Raw genomic sequence first — 26,016 nt, 5'->3', positions numbered from 1 at the left:
TACAACCAATGCCACAGAAATAAAAAGGATCATAAGGTACTATTATGAACAATGTATGCCAACAAATTTACAAATATGTAAATTCCTAGAAACATAGAACCTACCAAGACTGAGTCAAGAACAAATAGAAAACCTGAACAGACAACTAAGAAATAAGAAGATTGAATCAGTCATCCCAAATCTTCCCAAAAGAAATAGCCAAACTAGATGGCATCAATGGTGAATTTTTTCAAATTTTTAAAGAAGAACTAATTCCAGTTCTTCTTAAACTCTTCCAGAAAATAGAAGTAGAGGTAATGCTTTCAAATTATTTTTATGAAGCCTGCATTACACTAAAAAGACAAAACCAGCGTTTTCTTTTACAGAAAAGCAATGAAACAGAGACTAAAGCCAGAGACAGCAAATGAATTCTACAGAACAATATCCCTGATAAACATGTCTGTAAAACTCCTCAATAAATATTAGCAAATCAAATTCAAGAACACATTAAAAGAACCACACACCATGACCAAGTAGGATTAATCCCTAGTGTGCAACAATGGCCTAACATATACAAGTCAGCTACAGTAACGGAATGAAGGATAAAACTCACATTATCATCTCAATAGATGCAGAAAAAACCAATGACAAAATTCAACACCCTTCTGTAATAGAAACTCTCAAATTACCTCAGCACAATGAAGGCTATGTATGAAGAGCCCACAGCTAACATACTCATTGGTGAAAAACTGAAAGCTTTTTCTCTAAGATCTGGAAGAAGGCAAGGATTCTCACTCTCACCACTTCTATTCAACATAGTACTAGAAGTCCTAGCCAGAGATATTGAGCAAGAAAAAGAAATAAAAGGCATCCAAATCAGAAAGGAAGAAGTAAAATTATCTCTGCTTGAAGATAGCATGATCTTATATCTGGAAGACCCTAAAGACTCCACAAGAAAACCGTTATAACTAATAAATGAATTCAGCAAAGCTGCAGAATTACAAAATCAATGCACAAAAATAAAGGTACAGGTAATACTCCCAATTACTTCATTAATAATCAACAAAAATGAACACTTTCAAATTACTTTTATGCATTTGTATATACTAACAGCAGGCTATCTGAAAGAGAAACTAATAAAACAATCCCAATTACAAAAGTGTCAGAAAGAATAAAATACTTATGAATAAACTTTAACCAAGGAGATGAGGCTGGGACACTGAAAAGAATAAAGCACTGATGATCTTATTTGAAGTGTTCTTATAAAAAATAGGACAAGAGGAAACTTTGATGGTGATAGATATGTATATAACATAGACTGCAGTGATAGTTCATGGGTGTAATTTTATCTCTAAACTCATTGAGTTGCAGACATTATGTATAGTTTGTTGTATGCAATTAATTTTTTTAAAACTTTCAAGAGTATATACATTTTTTTGGAACTTTTTAAAAAATTTAATAATATATGGTAGACATTCCCTCTAGGACACTTGTCAACTCTAGGATGAAGTCTGCTCATCCTAAAGCTGCTTAATTTCCATATTAGAGTACATTATACTTTATTCAACCTTTTTCTGTTTTATTAAACATTCAGTTTCTTCTTCTTCTTAGTAGTGTGCTGATATATTGTATACTCTTTTTGGTAGGATAGAGTCCCAGGTGGGATTGTGGGTCTAAGGCTGTATTCCATTCACTGTACCCACTAGACTATGAATATACTCATTTTTATTCAGCCCTGTAATACTTGCTCTTAATTTTTGACAAATTTTTGTACAGTAGACAGTATTCTACTACTGTTTAACATTTATTTCCTTGATAAGTAATTAGATTTACCATGTTTTCATAAACTGGTGCCCTTTGTATTTCTTGTGTGACTTTCTTTGTGTGAATAGCCTTTGACAGTTTTTCTAATGGATTTTATTTTCTTTGCCCCTTTGGCCTACTGTTTGTTATTAGGGATGGTAATCCTTAAGCATTATATATTTTGCAAATGTGAAAGAATTATATTTTGACTTTTCCTACTATGCTTTTTTTCATAAACATATTGTTATATTTTTACATGTTCTAATAGGACTCCTCTGTCACTCTGTGTTCTGTCTTTCTAACAATACCAGTTTTATACAAAATTATACAAATATTTAAATATCTCTGACTCTTTTATTACATTTAGAGACTTATTTATGAAAAGAGTTGACCTGATTGTATCTATAAACACAGTCAAAATGTGGTACCATTTTTACTTACGGTAGTTTGGATCACCCCCTTTTTCTTTAACACCCCCTTAATTAAATTATGCAGTTTAGCAGAGAGTAATAGTCCTAATCTTTGAAAGATTAATTTGTACTTTCTTTAGACTGAGTACCATTTTTTTCTTGTAGCCATACCCTTCATCTATACTGTTCTCAAACATTCTCCTAACATATTTCTTTAATCAAAATGCTATCCCTCTTTTAGCTTTCTGCCTTTCCTTCTAGATTCTTTAGATTCTTCTTTCCTTCTGCCTCAGTTACACCTTTCTGAAGTACACAGGTTGACCGAATTAACACTGATAAATGAAGTCAGTAGGGGAACAATGTGTCTGTGTAGAGAATTTTCTCCATAAAAAACTCTTACTCCATTTTATAAATGTGTGTATGTGGGAGGCTGTGGGCCTGGCTGTTAACAAAGATTGGGTTGCCTGGGTTTAAATTTGGGTTCTAGCTCTTATTATCCTTATAACCTCAGGAAAATTACCTAGCTTCTCTAGTGGTAACTTTTACTTTAACCAAATAGCTTAAAACTTGCTTACTGTGTACTAAGCATTTTCTAAGCACTTCACATGTATTAACTCTCAATCCTCACAACCACTCTAAAGTATCCTCCATTTACATATGAAGAAATCAGGCTCAGAAAAGTTAAATAATTTGGACAAACTAGGAAAAGGGGGAGCAGACATAATAGGAAATTCATAATAAATGTTTCTTTCCTCATTCTTCTTTTCTATTCCCTTCCTCCCTTTCCTTCCCTCTCCTGGCCTTTCTCTTTCCATTTTGCCATTTTTCTACCTTCTCCTTTCTCCTCTCCTCATCCTCTCCTTGAACTCTTCACTTTATTTTGTTACTATCAGCATCTGTATACTTGCTGCTACCACATATTTAGGCATATATTCTAAATATGAACCTCCCTCTTGATTATCATATGTGACAAATCTTTAGCTCATTTACTAATCTCCACCCTTTTTGAACTCCCTTTGTCATTAGTGAGGGCAAGAATGGTAAGAGTTAAATGTGAATACCGAAGGAGTCTACACCTTATGGGGAGTTAGGAACACTTTCAGTACTAACAAGTCAGTGCCTATAGGTTGAGGATACCTGGAGGTGGTGTCCTTGTTTGATCTCTGTCAACAGTTAAACAGAAATGTGATCAGTGAGACATACTTCCATACACCCTAGTTGCTAAGTGCAATCAGTCCCCAAAGAGTTCTGAAAGTAATCTTCCCGTGTAAACTGTCTTTTATATTTATGAAGTGTCATCCCCAGTAAGTACCTCTTCAGAATGCCCAGATACCATGGCAACCAATGCCTCAGACAATGAGATTGGCTTTTAATTGCAGTATCTAAAAGCACGTTTCAGGAGGTTTCAAAAATTAGTGAATTATGATGAAAAGTTGTCATTATTTTAGTCATCTCAGCATGTATACCAGGTGTGATTTTGGTATGAGTCTTCTTGGAAATAAGCATCCTGGTTCATTTCAAAAGCATGTATGCTATATCAGAGAAAATGATATTAAAAGATAAATGTAGTTAGTTTTCATCTGTGTGATTTTGCTTACCCTTTACTTTAATATTTTATATGAAAATAAAGTGAATTTACATTATTGTTTTCCTTCATTTTTCACAGTGAAAAGAGATCTAATTCTCTTTAAAATGGTATAAGGGATAAGGGGACAGACATTCTGCTGCCTTTATATATCAGTTTTTATGTTGCATTTTTATTTATTGTCAAAATCAATGATATTTGGAAACTGCCAAATTGACTAGAAAACTGAGGGACTAAAATCTGTAGAGTAATGTAAGGTCAGCTTTGTCAGGAAGTTTCATGATTCAAACTATACAGAACCAGAGTCCTAAGCTTCATGGCTGCTTTACATGGTGGAATAGGTTGGATACTGACCGTACAGACGGGACTCACTTGACTTCCTCAGTTCCTCACAAAGGATAACGAGGGTGTTGGAGGGATGATGGCTCCCATCCCTTCCATCACAGTCTCAGTCCCTCTGGGCTGCTATAAGGAATACCACAGAGCAGGCGGCTTATGAGCAGTGACTCACTTCCCACAGTTCTGGAGGCTGGGAAGTCAAAGATCAGGGCACCAGCAGATCCACTGTGTGGTGCTTCATACATGGTCATCTTCTCGCTGTGTCCTCACATGGTGTAAGGCACAAGAGAGCTCTTTGGGGTTTTGTTAATAAGAGCACAAATTCTACTCGTGAAGGCTCTACCCTCCTGGCCTAATCACCTCCCAATAATGTCACATTGGGGGGTTCGAATTTCAACATGGGAATTTGGGGAGGACACAAACATATCATTAGAAGCATTAATATTCTATGATCCAATGAGTTTTCATCTGTATGTAGTTGAATGTTGGTAGGTGGAGACATTTTAAAGAAACTTCAAAAACAAATGAATTTTTGCAACAGGGAAAAAAAGGAATTAATAATATATTTTCAGTCCTCATAGTGGTAAGGTATAAGGCATTTACCTAAATAAGTGTCAAAGAAATTAAAAGTAGTAGATACGGTGGCAGGGACATTTTGAGGAGAAAAGTCTATGGGAAAATGTTAAAACCAGGCAAGGTGATTTTAAAAACCTACGTGCTTAATTCTGAAATAAACTATTGTCTTTTGCACATGGTTGATGCTCAGTGAGTATTTTTGGAATCAGTTGATTAATGTAAAAATTTTATTAATTACCAAAATTTTCAATAACCATTATTGGCTAACAAAAAAACAAATAAGCAGTATCTGTGGCACAGTTGTGTGTAGTACAACTTCCTTATACCGTTTAGTCCTAATATTAATATTAAACTTTGAGCTCAAAGAAGAATTGGTGCCCACACAGATTAGGTTAAACCCAAGAAGTAATATTCCAAACTAAGTTAAGAGCTTAAAAAAATTGTACAAAAGAACAAGGTTAGAATTGGGTTTTCATATTCATCTTTATTAATTTTATCCTGAATGTATACATGAGGTGTTCTGAGTCACATTTCTTATTGCCTGTTTCCATTGCTCTAGTTTTCAGTCCCCTGGTTCATGCAGTGGCGGCCAGTTGTCCTGCACCAGAAGCTGTGCAGTCCATAGGTGAAAGATGATCTGATTTTTTCCCCTAAACTTATGAATTAGAAGGTGGCATTTGTGCTTCTCTTTTGAAAGGGTCTCTGGAAATTTTATGGGTCCAAATCCTAACCCCAACCCAGTCAAACCTGTCTGGGAGCCAGGTAGCCCTGTATCTTGGCATTTAGGACCTAGAGATGTCTCCAGTTTCTGGGCCTTCATCTCTTTTGACATGTAATACCCAGGGAGATAAAGCTCCAGTCTCCCGTTAATTAGGGACCTAGTCTATTATGTAACTATATGATCCTCCAGAAGATAATGTAGAAGTTTCCTTTTTCTTTTGAATCAAAACAATTAACTAGATAAATGGCTGCAGATCTAATTCTCACGGTAGGTGAAGAAGAGAATATTTATGGAGGAAATGGAAGCAAACATTCCTTCTTTCTGTCACATACATTTCAGAGGCCCAGGAGGCTAGGAGTTTTTGCAGGAACACTGAGAAATACAGGCACGTTTTATTTCTCCACAGTTAGGTGTTTTAAGTGGGAAGAAATTCTACCACGTCAGCTAATTGCTTTATGTAAAAATAATGAAGAATGGCTTATGCATGTAAAGTAGGCTTTCTGAAATGAATTCTGAAAAAACACAAATGGCAAGGAAGAGAAATAAGATAATTATGGTATAATTGGAAACATCCATTTTAGGGAATCCTCTCCCTCTATTGAGTAACTGTGACCTTTGTAGTAATTCAAACCTAGCTAGAAGACTCCTGCTTCTAGAAATATGTCAGTAGGATGTTTGAAAAATGTCTTCCAACTGGCTCGTGCTCTACCAAGCAAGCCTGATCTACATCATCATCTGTTCTGTTCAGATCTGCTGAAAATTCTGAACTTGTGTGAAGACACAATAGTTAAAGGTTTCTCTATAGTAGAAGGTAAAATACAAAGATGATGAGTCTTTGTGTTAAGGGGATTTTGAACAGGGAGTTTTTTTAAGCCAATAATCTTCTTTAATCTTTATCTGTTTTTTTAAACGAAGATAAGTATCGACCAGTAGTGAGGCCAAATGATGAATCAGCTGGGTATGTGGAGCTCCCCCAGTCAAACTATATTGAAACCAAGGGCATAAATCTGGAGTCCCAGTCACTCTAAAACTAGACTTTCTTTTTCCCTTGGAAAGCGTTAGTTCTCTCTCTGGCCCCTACACTCACAGTTTTAGAGGTTAATGGGTAAGCAGTCTTAATTAGTTGACTTGGCGCTCTTTCTTTCAGCTTTTTGCCAGACTTCATCAGTGGAGACTTTGATTCTATCAGGCCTGAAGTTAAAGAATATTATGCAACCAAGGTAAACTGAAACCCTTTTATATTAAGGTCTTTGTTGTATGGTTGCTTTTCCTTTGTTCTTCCGGGTTTCCTTGGCATCTGTGTAGAGATCAAGAAACTCATTGTTGCGTTGTTTTTAAAAAACTGGAAATTATAATATATCTTCAAATGAAATTTAGAAAATGACATGTGCAAACACTGCATCAGGTGAGCATTAATGCCTAGTTCTTTAAACACATATATGTTAAGTGAGCTGATAGTTTACATAGGCTCATGTAATAATATACTGTTATTGCCTGTATCCTCATGAGTTATTATATATTTTTTACAAGTCGTTTTAAGTTTCATTTAATGAATGTACTGTATTTCACTTAACCAGTCCCCAGTTGATATACATTTAAGTGGGTACCTTGTTTTCTTTCATAGCAAACTAGTCAAGACATTTTTGTAAATAAATTCTTATAAAAATGCATAATTGCTCATCCTAGAATTTTAGGACCACAGTTCTTTTCTTTAATATTTAGTTTTATTAAAGGTACTTTTACTCTTTTCTGAACACAACTATTCATTACAATTTGAAATTAATAATAACATAGCTTATTAAAGTGTTCATTTTATCACTGCTGTTGGGCAAATCTTCCAGAGATTCTTGCCAATTAAGTATATATAAATGATCTAATTGAGAATGATAAAAGACACATAAGAGTATATTATAGAAATTAATAATTCATGATTTCACTGGTTTTAGGGTCAGTGCAGTTTTAAACTAAAAATTCTTCTAGCCACAATACCATGATCTGTGTTATTCTGAACTAGTATTAGCAAATTACACAATTTTTTAAAAGAAACAACAGTCGTTGAAATAATAAAACTTTAAATTTTGTGTAATATTTAGGAATGGACAATGTAAATCCAAAAAGAAGAAAAAGGAAACCCTTTGTAGGAAGGAAGGAAAGAAGGGAAAAGAAGAGAAAATTAAAAAAAAGGAAAACCTGATTTTAGGTGGGGAAACAGAGGTACCAAGGTCATAAAGTATAGACTGGTCTGAGGGGGAAATTCTGGGGCCGGCAGTGAATGATTGAGCTCTGTGTGACTCTCTCGGCCCACCAGCTGACCGGACTTCCCATCCGCAGATGAAGACTGTTCCCAAGTCAGTGTTTGATATTCATGCTCAATTACTGTAACATCGGCTTGTTTCTCTTCATTCCCCAGTCTCACTTCTCATTAACTCCATTCCTCGGCCTCACTGGGATGGAAAGCTCTCAGCCTTGCTTACATAGCAGAGTGTTATGAATTCGTAGATATTAATCATATTTTCTGGAGCAGAAGAAACAGCAGGAGAGGCAAGGACAAGCCGACTCAGAAACATGTTGACGATCTGGCCAGATGTGACCTCTCTCCCCTCTTCCATGCTGCTGGGTTGCCACGCCTGCAACGTGTCACTCGGGTCACTCCTGTCCACGACGAGGAAATAACAGGAAAGGAGGAGAAGCCAGCTTTTTTATTTCTAAACGCAGTACAGTGGGGTCGAAGATAAAGGAACGTTTTGAGTTAATACCTTTTGATGAATTTCTCGTATTTTCTGCTTCAAATTATTTTTAGTCTCAAAAGATAATTGGTATTTGTTAAGGTTTCGTTTTTAAAGGAAGACTAGCTGTGTCTTCTGATTCCTACATTGTGTAGTTGTAAGTTGATACTGTACGATCCAGCTTTGCATTGTTATCGATGAGAACTCACTACTTGGGGGCTTCTCGGAGTTGCTCCCGGAGGGCACTGATGCTGTCTTTCATACAGCTGATGTGCCCTATATAACATGGTGAGTGTTGAGCAGCAGGTGTAATAATTATGATAATGACAACAAGTTAATGCAGCATTACACACAATTCGTATAAGTCATTATCTCTAATTTAAGCAGTCTGTAAGCTGCTATGTTAAAAATGAAAAGAGGTTATTTCCATTGTCAAATACACTTTTTTTTCCCTCTCCCACCTGGTCTGGGTTTTCAGTGGAGCTGAAACTGGACAGTAGTGAGGAAGTAAAGAAGAAATTTAAAATCCTTAAAGTTTGTTAAAATCATCAGGTGGATTCTGTAGTTAACATTTATTCATGTGAGTAAATGTTCATACAACCTTTTTTTCCCATAAAACTTATTTGTGACTTAGAGGAAAATAATCCAGGTTTATTGTGCTCCTACACACTTTATATTGGATTGCCTGGATAATTTCTCAGAACACTGAAATATAAAGTATTTAATTTGTCAGCTTTTAAGCAGAATGTTTTATACTCCAGATCTTGCCATCTTTATTAGTTATCTGTTGTTAAGTAACAATAAAATTTAGCAGCTTAAGACAGCAAACAGTTTTTATCTCACAAGGTTTCTCTGGGTAAGAAATAGGAGAGTTGGTTAGGTTGTTCTGGCTCAAAGTTTCTCACGAGGTTATCAGTAGTTGTCTCAAGGCTCACTGAGGCTACAGAATTGTCTTCCAAGATTGTTCATGTGGTTGTTGGTTGGCCTCACTGGCTATTATTTCTCATTGGCTGTTGGTTGGAGGCATCAGTTTCTTGCCATTTGGGCTGCTCACAATATGTCAGCTTGTTTTCCAGAGAGGGAAGGAGGGAAGGAAGAAGAGAACATGAGTGCAGGAGAGCTAGCCCAAGACAAATGTAGCTGTCTTTTTGTGACCTGATTTCAGCAGTGATATACCATCTTACTGTCTCCTCTGCCACACAGACCAACCCTGGTACAATGTGGGATCAGACTACACAAGGGTGTCAATACCAGGAGGCAGGAATCTTCAGGAGCCATCCAAGAGGCTGGCTGCCATACCACTTGGCTGACTTTGAGCTGATAAAGCCCGAGTGCTAAGAAACAAGAAAAATGTTTCAGTAATGTCCTGTGCATCTTGTTCTTCAGTTAGTAACATGTAAAAAGAAAGAAGCACAGTTATTAGCAATTTCACATTGATTAGGTCCTTATATGCATAACCTTCAAGGTGAGTTAGACACCAGCAACCCAGTCACTAGTCTTTATGTCCATAGCCCTTGATTCTTTATTCCTTTGGATTTTGGACACATAGGGGTAAACTCTGGTCTCCCACTTAATTCCATATGGTACATATGGTAAGAAGCAAGTATACAATTTGTACTTTTTGTTAACTAGCATGCACCAGTTTGGAAACTGCATTATTTCAGGGATGCAGTGACCTAACAGTGAAGAAATACCAAAGTTGTAATTTGAAATTTCAAGTGAAGTACAACATGGCTTGCAACTATGAAGATATTGTTTTCCATGCCAATAACTACATTTCACTTATTTCATTATTAAACATATAGAGAGAACAAACATTGCTTACATACTCAATCTAACTGCTGTGGTCCACTTCCCTGATGCTTACTATAAGCCATTCTTAATTTTCTCCATAAAGCCTTCCTTTTCAGATTGCTGTAAAATCTTTGTGTTTCCCCTTTTGCCCATTTGTCTTAGTCCTTCCCCGCCTGGTTCACTAACACTAACCCAGAATGAAGAATGTCTTTTACAGATTTTCCCCTTGACATTAAATTTTTTTTCGCATTTTAAGTTAGCAATGCTTCCTTGATTGAAGGCTACAATCACCTAAATCATGCTTAATATTTAGGAGGTAAAGGAACTGATTGCAAACTTATTTAATGCCTTAAAAGGGCACAGAATAACAATATTTTTTCCTTAAATGGAGGTGCATAAGACAGAAGATAAAAACATATTGTAAATGTAAAATAATTTAAGATGTGATGAAAAATTAATGTTTCTTAGCCCAATTTCCTGATGAGGAAACTGAGGCCCATAAAACTTAAATGACGTGAAGAAAATGGTGGTGCTAGTCAGAGATAGCTCTTGGGTCGATATATCTGTTTTTTGTAAAAGGAATTCAATTTAAACTGGGAGTCAGTTGCTGTGACTGTGTCAACAGATTACATCTTTGGCCTATTTGGCCTTTAGCATCCTTGGGAGTAAATGGCCGTATGTGCTAATTTTCAGTGTGATACTCACTCTACCTTTGCATTTCTACTATGTCACTCCCTTTCAGCCCCAAATCTGGGTGACAAGGGTCAGGGTGCAATAGTTCAGCCACACCAAGAAGACCAACAAACTGACAAATTATTAAATTATATAAAAACTATTTATAGGACACAGGTTTGAGCCAAGGTAGAACATTGAAGAACTAAGGTAATTTGGTACTGGGAAATTAGCAAAGGCATGGGTAGCCAGTAAGGAATGTCTTCCTCTGCTACAGATGAGTATTTTGGCATTCTATAAAGTGTTGGCATCAAGGCCATGATCTAGACAATATGGTGAAAATGACCCCAGTCTTAAGGCAGGAATAGTACTCTAGATCCAAGTTCTCTATTAATCCTTCCAAGTACTGGAAGGACACAGTATGGTTTCATAACAATGGTCAGGATTACCATAACAATGGTCTGTAATGACATTACAGACTATGTCAAAGATTCTAGTAGCACCAAAGTTACAAAGGCAAGGCTTGATTGAAAAGGTCGACGGTGAACTCTGGTATAAATGATGAATGAGACTAGCAGAAAGGTTCAGTTGATGCTAAACCACAGATCTTCTACCAAGATCATTCTAGGCCACCAGATGGTCCTAGCATTACATTCTGCAGTAGTGGAGATAGAGATGTAGGCAGATTATTGTCTCCTAGTCTTTCATTATATCTTTTTTCTGAATTAGGAAGATAAGGTTTTTTTCTTAGGCAAGTACATGAATTATTGAAGAATATCTTTAATTAAATTAGTGTTTCTTGATATTATCCTTTGTTATATAACACTGACATGGCCATATCCAAATGTTTGAAGGCTTCTCTTGATAGGCAAGGGTAATATATCTAAACTTCTTTAACCTGTGCTCTTTTTGATAAACATAAGATGCTATAAATTTTATATACAGTGGTAGAGAATTGCTCATGATTATGTATCATCATAATGGCTGTTACCTATATAAGTATGTTTCTGTTAAATTTGAGGAGACTGAGGATTTGGGCTTGAATGTGACTTTTCCCAGTGAAAAAAATGGAAAATTGGCTTCTGGTTGACATTTGAATAGAGTATATGATTTTTCATAAGTGGACTGCTGATGTTAAAAAGGAAGTGCTTGTGAGGTGGAGAAAAGATGGTGGCATGAGTAGTGTGGTGGAAATCTCCTCTCAAAACCACATATATTTTGAAAATACAGCAAATACAACTACTCCTAGAAGAGTGACCAGAAGTAACAGTACACCAGCCAGTCTAGATCTAGGAGACGTCCACATCTAATAGAAAAGTGTAATGTATAAAGCTGTGACCGGGTGGGACCCGAGCACTCCCCTGACCCCAGCTCACTGGCAGGAGGAAAAGAATCAGAGCACAGAGGGAGTGGAAGCACAGGACTGCTAAATACCCATCCCTAGAAAACTACCCTGGGAGCACAGACCCATTTGCATGGTGCTCTGGAGATTAGAGGCATCGAAAAGCAGTCTGAGAATAAGACTGTGATAGGTTTCCACAACCAACTGCTCTCGGACAAAAGAAAAGCAGGCACTTAAAACAATTTCCCAACAATCAGAAGGCAGCTAAAGGGGCAAGGGTTTAGGAGAAGGAACAGGTGGACAAAATCATCCTGGCTTACTCAGCCCAGCAGGCTGGGAACTTTCAGGAACTTCAGGCACCCTATCCCCCTGGTTGGCAACTCAGCCCTGAGGCCCCTCACTGCAATGAGCAGCCTGCCATTCCTTCCTCCCCATCAGCACCTGAGTGCAAACCCGCTGTCCCCACCATTGCTGCAGACTGCTGGAGGGCAGCCCCACCACAGGAATTACACAGTTTAATGCAGAGGCTTCTCCTTGCATGCGGCTAACTGGCCCAGACCCAGAGGCTGCTCCCTGCACACGATTAACTGGCACAGACAGTGGAGACAGGAGCTGAGACCGGAAAACATGAAAGGGCTTTGTTCTCGCAGCAGAACCTGCGCCACTCACCTGCAACCCCTGCCATCACCCTAGCCATCCCAAGGACCACCCTGCCCATGGAAGTTTAGGGGATTAACCCAGAGGCCTCTTCCCTGCATGCGGTTAATCCGAACAAACAGCAGAGACAGGTACGGCTACTGGCAAGCAGGAAGGGACTTTGTCCTCTCAGCTGACACCCTCCCCACTGGCCTGCAACCATGCCCATTGCTCCAGAACTATGAAAAGGCAAGAAGAACCTGGTTCCATCCAAAATCTCTCAAACACAGGAAAGAGGGCTTGGTGAGTCTGAAATCACCAATAGTCCTGAAAAAGAATTCAAAATAAAAGTCATAAGCATGCTACTGGAGCTACAGGAAAATATTCAAGAGCTATGGGACAAATTCAGGAAGGAGATAACTGAAATGACACAAACAATGGAGGGATTTAAAAACAGATTAGGTGAGGTTGAGGAGAAAAGAAATCAGAACAGGAATACAGAGAAGCTGAGGCAGAGAGAGATAAAAGGATCACTAGGAATGAAAGAATATTAAGAGAACTATGTGACCAATCAAAATGTAATGATATTCACATCATAGGGATACCAGAAGAAGAAGAGAGAGAAAAAGCGATAGAAAGTGTCTTTGAAGAAATAATTGCTGAAAACTGCCCCAATCGGGGAAGGAAATAGTCTCTCAGGCCATGGAAGTCCACTGAACTCCCAACACAAGGGACCCAAGGAGGGCAACACCAAGACATATAATAATTAAAATGTCAAAGATCAAGGATAAGGGCACAGTATTAAAAGCAGCCAGAGAGAAAAAAAGATCACATACAAAGGAAAACCCATCAGACAATCATCAACTTCTCAGCAGAAACCTTACAGGCCATAAGGGAGTGGCGTGATTTATTCAATGCAACGAAACATAAGGGACTCAAACCAAGAATACTCTACCCAGCAAGATTCTCATTGAAATGTAAAGGAGAGATTAAACAATTCCCAGATAAGCAAAAATTGAGGGACTTTATCCCACACAAACCATCTCTACAGTGTATTTTAATGGGACTACTCAAGATGGAAGTGTGCCTAAGACTAAATAGCTGTCTCCAAAGGAAATAAAACCACAGCAAAGTAAGTAGACCAACTAAATACTAATCAAGTGCAAAATTAAATCAGTTACCCCAAAGTCAGTTGAGGGATACACAAAGAGTACAGAATATGACACCTAACATACAAAGAGTTAAAGAGGAATAAAAAGAAGAGAGAGAAAAAAGAATAATCAGACTGTATTTATAATAGCGTAATAAGTGAGTTAAGGTAGACTGCTAGATAGTAAAGAAACCATCCTTGAACCTTTGGTAACCACGAATCCAAAGCCTGCAATGGCAATACATACATATCTGTCAATAATCACCCTAAATATAAATGGACTAAATGCCCCAATCAAAAGACAGAGAGTTACAGGATGGATAAAAAAGCAAGACCCATCTATATGCTGCCTACAAGAGACTCACTTCAAACCCAAAGACATACACAGACTGAAAGTAAAGGGATAGAAAAAGATATTACATGCAAACAGCAGGGAGAAAAATGCAGGTGTTGCAGTACTTGTATCAGACAAAATAGACTTCAAAGCAAAAGAAGTCACAAGAGACAAAAGAGGACATTACATAATGATAAAGGGGTCAATCCAACAAGAAGATATAACCATTATCAATATCTGTGCACACAACACAGGATCACCTGCATATGTGAAACAAATACTGACAGAATTAAAAGGGGAAATAGAATGCAATGCATTCATTCTAGGAGACTTTAACACTCTAGTCACACTGAAGGACAGATCAACTGGACTGAAAATAAGTAAGGACACAGAGGCACTGAACAACACACTAGAACAGATGGACCTAACAGACATCTACAGAACTACACCCAAAAGCAAGAGGCTACACATTCTTCTCAAGGCACATAGAACATTTTCCAGAATAGACCACATACTAGGCCATAAACAGAGCCTCAGCAAATTCAAAATGATTGAAATTGTCCCAACCAACCTCTCAGATCACAAAGGTATGAAACTAGAAATAAATTGTACAGAGAGAAAAAAAAAAAAGGCTCACAAACACATGGAGGCTTAACAACATGCTCCTAAATAATCAATGGATCAATGACCAAATTAAAAGAGATCAAACAATAAATGGACACAAATGAAAACAACAGCACAACATCCCAACTTGTGTGGACACAGTGAAGGCAGTTCTAAGAGGAAAGTATATAGCAATCCAGGCCGATTTAAAGAAGGAAGAACAATCCCAAATGAATAGTCTAAATTCACAATTATTGAAACTGGAAAAAGAACAAATGAGGCCCAAAGTCAGTAGAAGGAGGGACATAATAAAGATCAGTGAAGAAATAAATAAAATTGAGAAGAGTATGACAATAGAAAAAATAATGAAACCAAAAGCTGGTTCTTTGAGAAAATAAACAAAATAGATAAACCCCTATCCAGACTTATTAAGAAAAAAAAGGGGATCTACACACGAACAGAATCAGAAATGAGAGGGGAAAAACCACTATGGACACCACAGAAATATGAAGAATTATTAGAGAATTCTATGAAAATCTATATACTAACAAACTGGATAACCTAAAAGAAATGGACAACTTTCTAGAAAAATACAATCTTCCAAGACTGACCCAGGAAGAAACAGAAAATCTGAACAGAACAATTACCAGCAATGAAATTGAATCAGTAATCAAAAAACTAACCAAGAACAAAATGCCCGTACCAGATGGATTCACCGCTGAATTTTATCAGACATTTAGAGAAGACATAATATCAATTCTCCTTACAATTTTCCAAAAAATAGAAAATGCAGGAATACTTCCAAATTCTTTCTATGAGTCCAGCATCACTCTAACACCAAAGCCAGGCAAAGACACCACAGAAAAAGAAAACTATGGACCAATATCCCTGATGAACATAGATGCAAAAATACTCAACACAATGTTTGCAAACCAAAATAAAAAATACATCAGAGGATCATACATCATGATCAAGAGGGATTCGTCTGAGGGATGCAAGGGTGGTATAGTATTCAAAAATCTATCAACATCATTCACTATATCAATAAGAAGAAGGAAAAACATCACATGACCATCTCCATAGATGCCAAAAAAGCATTTGACAAAATTAAACACTCATTTGTGATAAAAACCCTCAATAAAATGGGTACAGAGGGCAACTACCTCAACATAATAAAGGCTATATATGACAAAACCACAGCCAACATCATACTTAACAGTGAAAAGCTGAAAGCTTTTCCTCTAACATTGGGAACAAGACAAAGATTCCCACTCTCCCCACTTTTATTCAACATAGGACTGGAAGTCCTAGCCATGGCAATCAGACAACACAAAGAAGTAAAAGACATCCAAATTGCTAAGGAAGAAGTTAAACTGACACTGTTTACAGATGACATGATATTGTACATAAAAAACACCTAAAGAATCCTCTCTAAAACTACTAGAACTAATATCTGAATTTAGCAAAGTTGCAGGATACAAAATTAACACACAGAAATCTGCTGCATTCTATACACTAACAATGAACTATCAGAAAGAGAAATCAGGAAAACAATTCCATTCACAAAAAGAATAAAATACCTAGGAATAAACCTAACCAAGGAAGTTAAAGACCTATACCCTGAAAACCACAAGACACTAGAGAGAAATTAAAGAGGACACTAATAAATGGAAATTCATCCCATGCTCTTGGGTAGGAAGAATTAATATTGTCAAAATGGCCATCCTCATTAAACTAGAAATAAACTGTTCAAAGAAAGCAAAAAGGCTCACAAACACATGGAGGCTAAACAACACGCTCCTAAATAATCAATGGATCAATGACCAAATCAAAATGGAGATCCAGCAATATATGGAAACAAATGACAACAACAATACTAAGCCCCAACTTCTGTGGGACACAGCAAAAGCAGTCTTAAGAGGAAAGTATATAGCAATCCAAGCATATTTAAAAAAGGAAGAGCAATCCCAAATGAACGGTCTAATGTCACAATTATCAAAATTGGAAAAAGAAGAACAAATGAGGCCTAAGGTCAGCAGAATGAGGGACATAATAAAGATCAGAGAAGAAATAAATAAAATTGAGAAGAATAAAACAATAGCAAAAATCAATGAAACCAAGAGCTGGTTCTTGGAGAAAATAAACAAAATAGATAAGCCTCTAGCCAGACTTATTAAGAGGAAAAGAGAGTCAACACAAATCAACAGTATCAGAAACGAGAAAGGAAAAATTACGATGGACCCCACAGAAATACAAAGAATTATTAGAGACTACTATGAAAACCTATATGCTAACAAGTTGGGAAACCTAGGAGAAATGGACAACTTCCTAGAAAAATACAACCTTCCAAGACTGACCCAAAAAGAAACAGAAAATCTAAACAGACCAATTACCAGCAATGAAATTGAAACGGTAATCCAAAAACTACCAAAGAACAAAACCCCCGGGCCAGATGGATTTACCTCGGAATTTTATCAGACATACAGGGAAGACATAATACCCATTCTCCTTAAAGTTTTCCAAAAAATAGAGGAGGAGGGGATACTCCCAAACTCATTCTATGAAGCTAGCATCACCCTAATAACAAAACCAGGCAAAGACACCACCAAAAAAGAAAGCTACAGACCAATATCCCTGATGAACGTAGATGCAAAAATACTCAACAAAATTTTAGCAAACCGAATTCAAAAATACATCAAAACCATCGTACACCATGACCAAGTGGGATTCATCCCAGGGATGCAAGGATGGCACAACATTCAAAAGTCCATCAATATCATCCACCACATCAACAAAAAGAAAGACAAAAACCACATGATCATCTCCATAGATGCTGAAAAAGCATTTGACAAAGTCCAACATCCATTCATGATAAAAACTCTCAGCAAAATGGGAATAGAGGGCAAGTACCTCAACATAATAAAGGCCATCTATGAAAAACCCACAGCCAACATTATATTGAACAGCGAGAAGCTGAAAGCATTTCCGCTGAGATCGGGAACTAGACAGGGATGCCCACTCTCCCCACTGTTATTTAACATAGTACTGGAGGTCCTAGCCACAGCAATCAGACAAAACAAAAAAATACAAGGAATCCAGATTGGCAAAGTAGAAGTTAAACTGTCACTATTTGCAGATGACATGATACTGTACATAAAAAACCCTAAAGACTCCACCCCAGAACTACTAGAACTGATATCGGAATACAGCAAAGTTGCAGGATACAAAATCAACACACAGAAATCTGTGGCTTTCCTATATACCAACAATGAACCAACAGAAAGAGAAATCAGGAATACAACTCCATTCACAATTGCATCAAAAAAAATAAAATACCTAGGAATAAACCTAACCAAAGAAGTGAAAGACTTATACTCTGAAAACTACAAGTCACTCTTAAAAGAAATTAAAGGGGACACTAACAGATGGAAACTCATCCCATGCTCATGGCTAGGAAGAATTAATATTGTCAAAATGGCCATCCTGCCCAAAGCAATATATAGATTTGATGCAATCCCTATGAAACTACCAGCAACATTCTTCAATGAACTGGAACAAATAATTCAAAAATTCATATGGAACCACCAAAGACCCCGAATAGCCAAAGCAATCCTGAGAAAGAAGAATAAAGTAGGGGGGATCTCACTCCCCAACTTCAAGCTCTATTATAAAGCCATAGTAATCAAGACAATTTGGTACTGGCACAAGAACAGAGCCACAGACCAATGGAACAGACTAGAGAATCCAGACATTAACCCAGACATATTTGGTCAATTAATATTTGATAAAGGAGCCATGGACATACAATGGCGAAATCACAGTCTCTTCAACAGATGTTGCTGGCAAAACTGGACAGCTACATGTAGGAGAATGAAACTGGACCATTGTCTAACCCCATATACAAAAGTAAACTCAAAATGGATCAAAGACCTGAATATAAGTGACGAAACCATTAAACTCTTGGAAGAAAACATAGGCAAAAACCTCTTATACATAAACATGAGTGACCTCTTCTTGAACATATCTCCCCGGGCAAGGAAAACAACAGCAAAAATGAGTAAGTGGGACTATATTAAGCTGAAAAGCTTCTGTACAGCAAAAGACACCATCAATAGAACAAAAAGGATCCCTACAGTATGGGAGAATATATTTGAAAATGACACATCCAATAAAGGCTTGACGTCCAGAATATATAAAGAGCTCACATGCCTCAACAAACAAAAAACAAATAACCCAATTAAAAAATGGGCAAAGGAACTGAACAGACGGTTCTCATCTCATACAGATGGCCAACAGACACAAGAAAAGATGCTCCACATCGCTAATTATCAGAGAAATGCAAATTAAAACTACAATGAGGTATCACCTCACACCAGTAAGGATGGCTGCCATCCAAAAGACAGACAACAACAAATGTTGGCGAGGCTGTGGAGAAAGGGGAACCCTCCTACACTGCTGGTGGGAATGTAAACTTGTTCAACCATTGTGGAAAGCAGTATGAAGGTACATCAAAATGCTCAAAACAGACATACCATTTGACCCAGGAATTGCACTCCTAGGAATTTACCCTAGGAATGCAGCAATCAAGTATGAGAAAGATCAGTGCACCCCTATGTTTATCGCAGCACTATTTACAATAGCCAAGAATTGGAAGCAACCTAAATGTCCATCGATAGATGAATGGATAAAGAAGAAGTGGTACATATACACAATGGAATACTACTCAGCCATAAGAAAAGGGCAAATCCAACCATTTGCAGCAACATGGATGGAGCTGGAGGGTATTATGCTCAGTGAAACAAGCCAAGCGGAGAAAGAGAAATACCAAATGATTTCACTCATCTCTGGAATATAAGTACAAAGGAAAAACTGAAGGATCAAAACAGCAGCAGAATCACAGAACTCAAGAATGAACTAACAGGTACCAAAGGGAAAGGGACTGGGGAGGATGGGTGGGTAGGGAGTGATAAGGGGGGGCAGAAAAAGAGGGGTATTAAGATTAGCATCCATAGTGGGGTGGGAGAAAGGGGAGGGCTGTACAACACAGAGAAGACAAGTCGTGATTCTACAACAGTTTGCTACGCTGATGGACAGTGACTGTAAAGGAGTATATAGGGGGGACCTGGTATAGGGGAGAGCCTAGTAAACAAAGTATTCGTAAGTATTCGTCATGTAAGTGTAGATTAATGATTAAAAAAAAAAAAAAGCCGTGCCTGTGTGGTGACCTCCAATGAGTTCTACACAAGGGTATAAAGGGCATATAAAAGTGTAGGCAAAGGGTCTGTTTGTGTTTATACAGAGGATCAAGGCCTAATTTGGCTACCCCGAAAATGAACTAAGATACGATATGAAAAAGAACTTCCAACATCAGCACTCTCGGGAAGACTCATGACAGAAGATGATCAGCAAAAAAAAAACCCCAACAAAGATCTACGCACTGCCACAGCTGTAGATGCACTCATCCCACCAGCTCCTGGACTTGCCATGAGAATGATGAAGGAGATATCTAAGCTGGCCTGTGCTCACAGTAAAACAAAAAATTGGACTGGATATATACTGTTGGAACTCAACCAAGAATTAGGAGAAGTGCAAATTGTAGCACTCCAAAATCTTACAACCACAGACTATTTATTGTTAAAATAATATATGGGATGTGAACAGTCCCCAGGAATGGGTTGTTCTAATTTATCTGAATTCTCTCAGACTGTTTAAGTTCAGTTGGACAATATCCACCATATCATAGATAAGTTTTCACAAATGCCTAAGGTGCCTAACTGGTTTTCTTGGTTTCACTGGAGATGGCTGGTAATTACAGGTATGCTTTGGTTAGGTAACTATATTCCTATTATGTTAATGTGTGTGCACAATTTAATTAGTAGTTTAAAACCTATCCATGCTGAAGTTACTCTACAAGAAGATATGTCAAAGAAATAATCTTCCCAGGTTTTCTTCTGCCTGCTACTTGTATAGCTTTTCTTCTTCCTACCTAATCACAACCTTTAAATAGAACTCGTGCCACATGTCGAATTTACCGAGTATCATAATTCTTCCAAGTGGTAAAGACACCTCAAGACAAATGCTGGGCATAGAAGCCACAGGGCATAAATATGCAAAGAAGTAAAAAGCTAACCTTTTCAAACAATAAGGCTTCTCTCTCACTTACCAACTTAACATTTCCCTGTATGGCCCCGGAAGATGACTGGTTAGCCAGAGATGGGTAAGATTCCTCAAGGAAGGAACAACCTAAGACAGACACAGTTGCAGGGGGCCATCTGGTGAGAAAATGGGGAGCAGCAGAGGTGAGGCTTAGAACCTCCCCCCTCATGTTCTGAGAGAAATCTTCTGCATACTTGGATGTTTATTGCCCTGGTCTAGCTTGGATTAACACATAGTCTACAGGCACACACCTGATCATCTACATTTGCTCTCTTACAACACTAAACTCTGTTTTCTACCTTTATCTCATATCTACCTACCACTTCAGCATTTTATTAAAAATAATAATAATAGAGAAATGTATCCGCATATAAATCAAGTTTAAAAATCAAATGAATAGTCATATTTGAACTGACTGTGTATAGTTCATAATGCATGAACAAAACCGAAAGTTTCTGTGATGACTGCCCTTGCACTGTTCACCATGTAACTTATTCACTATGTAAGAATTTGTACTCCATGTAAGAATTTGTTCGTTATGCATCAGAATATTGGAGACTGATGAAAATTAGGCTTGGGGTGGATTAATGATTGTGCATTGAGTATTGACCCCCCTATACAGAAATTTATTGTTGTTAACTATTTGATCAATAAATATGAGAGATGCCCTCACAAAAAAAAATGTATATATATGTATATATATATATATAAACACACTTCCAATTGTAAAATAAATAAGTAACCGAGATGTAATGTATAGCATAAGGAATATAGTCAAAATATTGTAACAACTTGGTATGGTGATAGCTGGTACCTAGAATTATCATGTATATAAATGTTGAATCAGTGTGTTGTACACCTGAAACTAATGTAATGTAATACTGTGTGTCAACTACCCTTCAATAAAAAAAAAAAAAAAAAGAAAGAAACTAAAAAAAAAAATGGCCATCCTGCCTAAAGCATTCTACAGATTCAATGCAATCCCTATCAAAATACCTACAGCATTCTTCAATGGACTGGAACAAATAGTTCTAAAATTCATATGGAACCACAAAACACCCTGAATAGCCAAAGGAATCCTGAGAAAGAAGAATAAAGCAGGGGGGATCTCCCTTCCCAACTTCAAGCTCTACTACAAAGCCACAGTAATCAAGACAATTTGGTACTGGCACCAGAACAGACCCACAGACCTGTGAAACAGAATAGAGAGTCCAGATATTAACCCAAACATATATGGTCAATTAATATATGATAAAGGAGCTATGGACATACAATGGGGAAATGACAGCCTCTTCAACAGCTGGTGTTGGCAAAACTGGACAGCTACATTTAAGAGAATGAAACTGGATTACTGTGTAACTTCATACACAAAAGTAAACTAGAAATGGATCAAAGACTTGAATGTAAGTCATGAAACCTTAAAACTCTTAGAAGAAAACATAGGCAAAACTCTCTTGAATATAAACATGAGCAACTTTTTCATGAACATATCTTCCTGGGCAAGTAAAACAAAAGCAAAAATGAACAGTGGGACTATATCAAACTAAAAAGCTTCTGTAAAGCAAAGGACACATCAGTAGAACAAAAAGACATCCTACAGTATGGGAGAATATATTCATGAATGACAGATCCAATAAGGGGTTGACATCCAAAATATATCAAGAACTCACGTGCCTCAACAACCAAAAAAGCAAAGAACCCAATTAAAAAATGGGCAGAGGTTCTGAACAGACACTTCTCTGAAGAAGAAATTCAGATGGTAACAGACACATGAAAAGATGCTCCACATCGCTAATCATAAGAGAAATGCAAATTAAAACCACAGTGAGATACACCTCACACTAGTCAGAATGGCCAACATCCAGAAGACAAACAACAACAAATGTCATTGAAGATGTGGAGAAAGGGAAACCCTCCTACACTGCTGGTGGGAATGTAAATTAGTTCAACCATTGTGGAAAGAAATATGGAGGTTCTTCCAAAAGCTAAAAATAGGAAAACCATTTGACCCAGGAATTCCACTCCTAGAAATTTACCCTAAGAATACAGGATCCCAGATTTAAAAAGACATATACACCCCTATGTTTATTGCAGCACTATTTGTAATAGCCAATATATGGAAGCAACGTAAGTGTCCATCAGTAGATGAATGGATAAAGAAGAGGTGGTACATATACACAATGGAATAAGAAGAAAACAAATCCTACCATTTGCAACAACATGGATGGAGTCAGAGAGTATTATGCTCTGTGAATTAAGCCAGGTGGTGAAAGACAAGTACCAAATGATTTCACTCATCTGTGGAGTATAAGAACAAAGCAAAAACTGAAGGAACACAACAGCAGCAGACTCTCAGAACCCAAGAATGGACTAACAGTTACAAAAGGGAAAGGGACTGGAGAGGGTGGGTGGAATGGAGGGATTAGGGGATTAAGGGGAATTACGATTAGCACACATAATGTAGTGGGGGCACTGGGAAGGAAGTACAGCACAAAGACAAGTAGTGACTCTATAGCATCTTACTACGCTGATGGACAGGGACTGTAATGGGGTATGTGGGGGGGACTTGATAATAGGGGGAAATGTAGTAACCACAATGTTGCTCATGTGATTGTATATCAATGATACCTTAATAAAGAAAAAAAGGAAGTGCTTGTATTTAACTCCAATTTGAAGTTGAGGGCACTGAGTCTCAAACATTGGGGGTGGGAGGTATAGTACTGAGTCAGAGTTGCCAAATAACTAATACTTAGTTTTGGCTATTAGTAGTATGCATTTTAGTTTTTAGATTTTTGTAAATAATAAAGTGATTATGTTTTCTTGAACTAATGAATGCAAATAATGTTTGAGTTGTTATTTTCCATATGGAAAGTCTTACTAAGGCATGTGAAATTAAATCAGGTTATATAGCCCTGGCTTACTCATGTAGTTGTATTAATGGCCAAGTAATGTTATCCCTATGGAAGTATTCTAGAAGCACTGAACAACTATTTTAATATAAAGTATAGTGTTTTGTTTTACTTCTTAAAATTGTTTACTTAAGAGGTTTTCAATAGTTGTTCTCAGTGACAGTGCTTTTAAAAAGATTTCTTATATTCATTTCCATAAGTGTATAATTTGTGATCTAGATATCATTCAGAATCAAAATCACTTATAATGTCCTTTTGAGTTTGATAATGCCTTGGATTCAAATTATTTAACTTTCACAGAATCTCCACAGATGTTTTTAGTCTGCAGTTGAAAACATCTGCAGTGATTTACCAAATCTCAGAAATCTTATTTTTCTCCTTTTAGCTATGCCTCCTGCCCAGTTCTGCCCAGACACATGCTGACAAATGTAGATGTGATTAAATTAATTAATTAAGAGAAAATAGTAAGGTGGACTGTTAGAAATTATAAAATGTTAGAAAGTTTGACTATTATGCCAGAGGAAACTATAAATATTTGAAGCTCAACTCCATTTATTGGTATATTCCTTAAAAAGTAGCAAAACAAAACAAAACCCTTGAGCATGGTAAATTCTTAAGCTAATTAGCATATGTTGAGATATAAAGGCTTTGTTAAGGGAATTATGGACAGGCTGTTTCTTCTTCACTTTATATTCCTAAAATTGGTGTGCTCACCTTATTAGCATCTCTCCAAGAGAGTTATGAGACAGGCTGGGATGTTATGTGAATCTCTCTTGAAAATAAATGTACCTTAATTCTTATGCTTGCCTCAATCATAATCCTTTCAAACTGGCTTTATTTCAAATTGTCTGTATTTCTCAAAGCCTGTTTTGAGAAATCTTAAAAAGGGGCATTTAAAAAGGGGCGGCATGTGCCCATTACATTTTGAAGAATTCCCAAGTGCCTCACAACCTTGCAGACAGGGTTACTTGCTGTGTTAGCTCTTTTGGGCAGCGTCTTTGACCCAGAACTCTGGCTCGGCTTTTAGGAAGGAAGCCATTATTTAAGATTCTATGCTGTTCTAAAAAGACTTTTGACTTCCATTAATAGAAGTGGTTACTACCTTGTTTGAAACGCTGTAACTTTCATTTAATGCCTTATTGAAAGGAAGGGTTACCTTACAACACCCAGGGCAGTGAAGATTGCACTAGATTGATTAGAATGTCTCTTTATGTTTGGGATGGAATGGAGAATTGCTACAAGGTTAAGTTGTGTTTGTTCTTTTTTTTATGTACAATCCAGACACCAGAAAGAAAACACTAAATTATATTAGGCATCCTATTACCTAGGGTTTTTAGGAGTTTAATCATATGACATTCTTGCTGAAGAAATTGTTGCTTGTAGGCTGTCATTTGATGATAAAAAAAATAGTTGTAGTTTAAAAAGTAGAAATGCTTTTAGAAGGCTGATAAATACAACTGAGGGAACAATCCACCATAGTGTGCTGTGTATGATAAAGAGGAAAGTAGGAAGTAGTTACTTTGCAATTACAACTCCACTGGTTAAAAAGACAATTTTCATACCTGTATCAAGGATCATAGGTCATTTAGATTCCAAATGGCTTTATACTTTAGAACAACTTTGGGCTAATTTTAGATCTGTATTTTTGATTATCCAGAGTATGTCATTTTGCTCTCTGTCTGCTATGCTGTTAATCTTGTGGCAGTTTCTTTATTGTAGAGTTCTGGTCAGTTCAATTTAGTGAATGATTATGGAACCTCATTATTAAAATTTTAACATAATCATTTTTCAAAGACTTTGAATGTATCTCCCCAAAATATTTTTAAGTATGTTGTACATACACACAAGAAGAAACCAACGTTAGCAAAGAATAGGGGAAAGTAAAGCATCATGGGAGCTAGAACATAAGACCCAACTAACTACTCTTATCATTGCTTGTTTACAACAACTCTATGTCAATACTCAAATATGATGGGTTAGTAAATTATGTTTCATGTTTTCAGAGTCAGCTTGAAAGATGATTTTGATAGCTCCTTGCCTGTTTTTCTACACCCTGTTGATTGACACCTGTTTTCCCTCAGAGAAATGGTCATTTCTTTCACACTGTCCTTTAGCTCCTCAGCCTCCATTGGATGAATCGATTCCAGTTCCATTTCTGCTTCACACCCAAAATTATCTTCACTTTTTCTTACCTTCTTCTCTAATTGAAGTCGTATTTCCCTTAATAAAAATGATTTCTGTTTGCTCTTAAGAAGTAAAGACAGCAACTGAATTAAGTTGC

At 37.0% G+C, this 26,016-nt stretch overlaps 1 protein-coding gene across 2 annotated transcripts in view; it reads left to right on the top strand.

The window, feature by feature from the left end:
- TPK1 (thiamin pyrophosphokinase 1) overlaps positions 1 to 26,016 on the top strand; it is a 354,196-nt gene that overhangs the window by 150,152 nt on the left and 178,028 nt on the right. For both annotated transcript variants that reach the window (XM_036926208.2, XM_036926206.2), the window contains exon 5: positions 6,561 to 6,633. In XM_036926208.2, the coding sequence (XP_036782103.2) occupies positions 6,561 to 6,633 (73 nt within the window). The remainder of the gene's footprint in view (positions 1 to 6,560; positions 6,634 to 26,016) is intronic.

This window comes from Manis pentadactyla, chromosome 7 (assembly GCF_030020395.1).
Source record: "Manis pentadactyla isolate mManPen7 chromosome 7, mManPen7.hap1, whole genome shotgun sequence".
Taxonomy (NCBI): Eukaryota; Metazoa; Chordata; class Mammalia; order Pholidota; family Manidae; genus Manis; species Manis pentadactyla.
The sequence above is the reverse complement of the archived record's forward strand: the minus strand, read 5'-3'. Positions and strand labels throughout refer to the sequence as shown.